Source organism: Carya illinoinensis, chromosome 4 (assembly GCF_018687715.1).
Source record: "Carya illinoinensis cultivar Pawnee chromosome 4, C.illinoinensisPawnee_v1, whole genome shotgun sequence".
NCBI lineage: Eukaryota > Viridiplantae > Streptophyta > Magnoliopsida > Fagales > Juglandaceae > Carya > Carya illinoinensis.
Genome location: NC_056755.1, coordinates 38,012,269 through 38,016,932, shown reverse-complemented (window position 1 = coordinate 38,016,932; position 4,664 = coordinate 38,012,269). Strand labels below are relative to the sequence as shown.

The 4,664-nt window shown below is 34.8% G+C and overlaps 1 protein-coding gene across 1 annotated transcript; it reads right to left on the bottom strand.

Moving 5' to 3' along the window:
* Window positions 1-458: 458 nt before the first annotated feature.
* Window positions 459-3,787, bottom strand: LOC122306648 (rac-like GTP-binding protein ARAC7). The gene is made up of 8 exons (XM_043119091.1): window positions 3,448-3,787; window positions 3,183-3,270; window positions 2,799-2,908; window positions 2,433-2,496; window positions 2,287-2,351; window positions 2,135-2,200; window positions 1,939-2,045; window positions 459-815 (listed from the first exon to the last, which is right to left on the bottom strand). Exons 1-8 carry the CDS (start codon window positions 3,547-3,549, stop codon window positions 785-787), a joined length of 633 nt encoding a protein of 210 aa, XP_042975025.1. The 5' UTR covers window positions 3,550-3,787; the 3' UTR covers window positions 459-784.
* Between the last annotated feature and the right edge of the window lie 877 nt (window positions 3,788-4,664).

Here is a 4,664-nt window from a genome sequence, read left to right as displayed (position 1 = left end):
TTTATGGGGTTCTTAAAAAAAATTAAATAAAAAATATTATAAAATTAAAATATTATTATAACATAAATTTTATTTAGAGATTAATTTGAAAAAATTGTAATAATTAATTTAAAAATATTTGTATTTGAATGATATTTAAAAATGAGATGAAAAAAAATAAGAATTTTAAGAAGGAGACTTTTTTCAAATAAACCCTAAAAGACAAGAAAGTCTTCACCAATTTGGAAGGTTTGAATTTAGAAAGACATGCGGTGGGATGCTAAACCGTGAACATTTCTTCAGGCCAACTTTATGTGCAGTTTGGACAGTAAAATGAGATAAAATTATTTTAAATGTAAATTGAAAGTTGAATAAAATATTATTAAAATATTATTTTTTTAATATTATTATTATTTTAAAATTTAAAAAAGTTGAATTGTTTATTATATTTTTTTTTGTAAGAATTTGAAAAGTTATGATGATGAAATAAGATGAGATGAGATACTTTCACTATTCAAACGGAACTTAACAAAGGATTTCAACTTTCTTACAGCTTAAAGGTATTTAATACACATACCAAACAGCACTCACTTTAGCAAAAACCAAATTAAACACAATTAGCCTAGTAACAGTACATGAGAGAATGAACAATTCCCACTTCTATTCAGGCATGTTTGGGAATCAAGCTAAATTACATGAGCCAATTTAGACATCTAAACGGCTGTCAGGAACCAGCACCCAAAAGCATTTGTGAAACTGCATGCTGAAAGTGGGGGGCTACTCTCCACTGCAGCTTCAACATGTCCTAAGCAGCACAGCCTCCACAGACAATACTCCTGTAGTTAAATAAAAATATTTAATGAAAAGTCATACCTAATAGACGATCTTCAAGTACAGACTTGAATAGTTATGATATATACCAAGGAAAAAAATTATCTCCTAATGATAAATTATAAGTCTGAGAAAGAATTTGCATGTGTATGCCCTGCGGGGGCGGGAGGAGATTATTCAATGAGACCAAATACCGAGTCCCCCAACTTTATCCTAACTATGAGATGGTTCTCATAAGCAGCACATCACATGATCTTGCTCCTTAAAGTAGTATAAAACCTTCATGATTAGTAAACAGAAGCAGAGAAAAAGAGGACCTCTTGTGGTAAAATCATCCCACATCTTGTTGTTATATTCTTAGTTGAGAAGACTTAACTGTTATATACACCAAAACCTCCTTTATGGATTAAAAAAATTATAAACCCATTACTCACAATCATGGAGTAGTGTATTCGATAAGTTGGAGCATGAGATGTTGGTAAATTCTCTTGGATGATTCAAGGTTGGCACAAGTTTTCCTAGGCCGAAAGATCTAACATACCAAAATCCTTGCCTGAATAAGGCACAAGTTTTCCTAGGCCGAAAGATCTAACATACCAAAATCCTTGCCTGAATAAGAAATTATAAACTACTTTTTCAATGACAATGTTACTAGGTCAGATTTTGGGCGAGATATACCATCAAATTCTTTCTCTTGGTTCCTCATGGGAAAGTTCACTTCATATAAGTTACCATTGCAAGCATGTCATATAATATCAAACATAAATCCACTGCACTGAATTTCAGCTCACTCATTCTTCTTAGTCCAGTATTTACACACTCATGAGCTTCAGCTCCCACAAAGGAGTTTAGTCCCTTCTGCTTGCAAGACATTGCTAGAAAAAGGAAAATAAGAAAACAAAGAAACATTTGGGTGGTCATGGTTAATGACTTGCAGCCATTTGAGCATTCAACAATTCTAAGCATGTAGCTGACATTTTCGCGTCACCGCTCTATATAAAAACGATCAGGTTGTAGTTACAATTAAAATACCTCTCTAGCAAAAGGTAAGTGTTAAGCTAAGGGAGCTACCTATCGGCAAATACAGTCGAGCAATACAAAACACCTAAGGTGAAAAGCTGTACTTACGCAATTGCGCGTCCAGATCTTCTGCGCCTTTTCTTCCTTGCAATCTCCTTCCTCCTTGGAGGTTGAAGAACAACCTTAATAGCAGTATCAAATACAGCTTTGACATTCTAAACAATAGATGGAAGTCATTGTCTAGTAACGTTAACCAAACAAGATAACCATTCAGAATGCACCAGAAATAGATTGAACAATCTACCTGTTGAGTCTTAGAACTGCACTCTATATAAGCTGCTGCGCCAATTTGTTTCCTTAGTTCCTCTCCCTGTTTATTGTCCAAATGAGCCAATCTCAAGCGAGATAAATCAAATATTTCCAAGATATAATTTGAAGAAAATAAATAAAGCTTACCTGAGCCGATGTTATGACATTAGAACCCGTATGATCAGCTAAATGCCTACTTTCCTCACGAAGATCTAAAATAGATACAAACAATAACTTAGTGTTACTCACATCTCAGTAAAAACTAAAATATGAAAATATAAAGAGTTACCTACCTAACTTTGTTCCAACAAGAACAATTGGAACATTGGGTGCAAATCGACGAAGTTCAGGCATCCACTGTTGGAAAATTAGAACAAATAAATAACTTCAGTTACTGGTTTAATGAATCACTGGCACAAGAAGAAACGAGCACCATGCCAACTGACAATAGCTAGTAATGACGTGTAGGTCAAAGTAAAGAGTACAAGTATCTATGTCATTGATGGGGAAAAACACTCTGCAGGCTTTAAGTTAGTGGCCTACTTTTTCCAAACATGATCTAAAATAGCAACAAGAAAAGTAAAGGGAAAAGAGCAAAAAAAAAAAAAAGAAAGTAAAACATGATAAAGCGAGAAAGGGATACGCATTAACGTCAGTACCTTCTTGAGAACATTTTCATAGCTTGCTCTACTGATTAATGAGAAAGCTAAGACAAATATATCTGCACCTCGGTAACTCAGTGGTCTTAACCTGCTATAATCCTCCTGGCCTTGAAACCAGAGGGTAAAGAGTATCAAGAATGAGTCACCAACCAAAATCCTAATCTAAAGCATGCTAGATTCTGATTACAGAACTTAGTTGAGAGAGAGAGAGAGAGAGAGAGAGAGAGAGAGAGAGAGAGAGAGAGAGAGAGAGAGAGAGAGAGAGAGAGAGAGAGAGAGAGAGAGAATCATAGAAGAAGCTTTTCTACTGGGGAGACTAAGGCCTCGTTTGTTTTCACAACTCATCTAATCTAAAATAATCTCATCTCAGAGTCCTAATACCTGCAGTATCCCAGAGTCCCAAGTTGACAATGCTCCCATCCACAGCCACATTGGCGCTGAAATTGTCGAATACTGTGGGTATATAATCCTGTTAAAAAACAACACAGATTGAGAGACTTTGAGCGAGATCTAGCCTGGCGCTCTAATGAATTGTTTAAATGGAAAGACCCACAAGTAGAAATCTCATGAAATGAACATAAATGGAGGAAAAACAAGAAAAACAAGGATTTTTTGTCCGAGGGGTCATGAATGATGAAATACTTACAGTGGGGAACTTGTTGCTGGTGTAACAAATGAGCATACAGGTCTTCCCCACAGCTCCATCTCCAACTGTGACACATTTAATGAACTTTGAAGCACTCATCATCCTTCTCAAACCCACCCACAACTTGTGCAGCAGCTCTCAAGCCACAGCACTGCTATATATATAATATAATTTTATATTTAAAGTTGAAGTAAAAACAAGAAGCTTCAGGTAAAAAGTTTTAACGAAACGAGAGGAGGAAGAAAGAGAACCGGCTCTGGGTATGGAAGAGCGACAATATATAAAAGATCCCCTTCTACCTTTCAAGAAAAAGGTTAGAAAAAGACAAGTGTGTGTGAGACAGTTCTTGTTTGTTGTCAAAGGGTCTCACTGTACTTTTTCATCCCTCTCGATAGATTTCAAATCTAGTAACAGAGGGATTTTTTTGAAATGAAGAAGATATGGGTCCCCCACTCTCAAACGGGCACCTATAGTGACCTTGCGATTCCTTCCAAGCTGGTTTCCAACCAAGCATTCCCATTATTTATTGCTAAAGAGAAGCTAGATATCATAGACAATACATAAGTCCCAATTAAAGATAAACTTGCAGTACAATTATTCCCAGGCATTTCATTTTTGTCAACATTGTGAGAATTTCTAGCATTGCATATGCATGAATCGTCTTGTTTGTTGCTGTAAAAGCTATAATTTTCTTGGATATTGCATATGCCTATCCCGTACCTTTTGACTCCTTCTTGTAGCGTATTAAAGATTCCAACGTTGTGATGTCAACTGTCAAGCACTAGAAACAGAAACAAACAAGAACTAAAAACAGAGAGGTAACACAAGTTAATTATCAAGATGTTTTTTTTTTTCAGAATTATCTTTATGTTTGGATTAGCCAACCTTACGCCTCTGTTCAATTTTGATTTAAGAAAAGATTTTTGTAGTCTTTAAGTTATGTAAATTTTGAGCACCTTTTTTAAAAATAGTAGACAAACATAAGACTTTTTTTTTTTTATTTATTTAAATGAAACATACATGACTTGCGTATTCTATCTCTAAAATTGTATCTGGCATAATAAAAGAATATAAACTAACCTAAATCTCACACATACTCTCAAACCAATGATAATTCAAGATAACTTATCTAATGAATGTTGGGCTAGATTAATATATGCAATGCTTTAATGGAAGACACAAATATCATGACCTTTACTTCAAAAGAACTAGTCAAT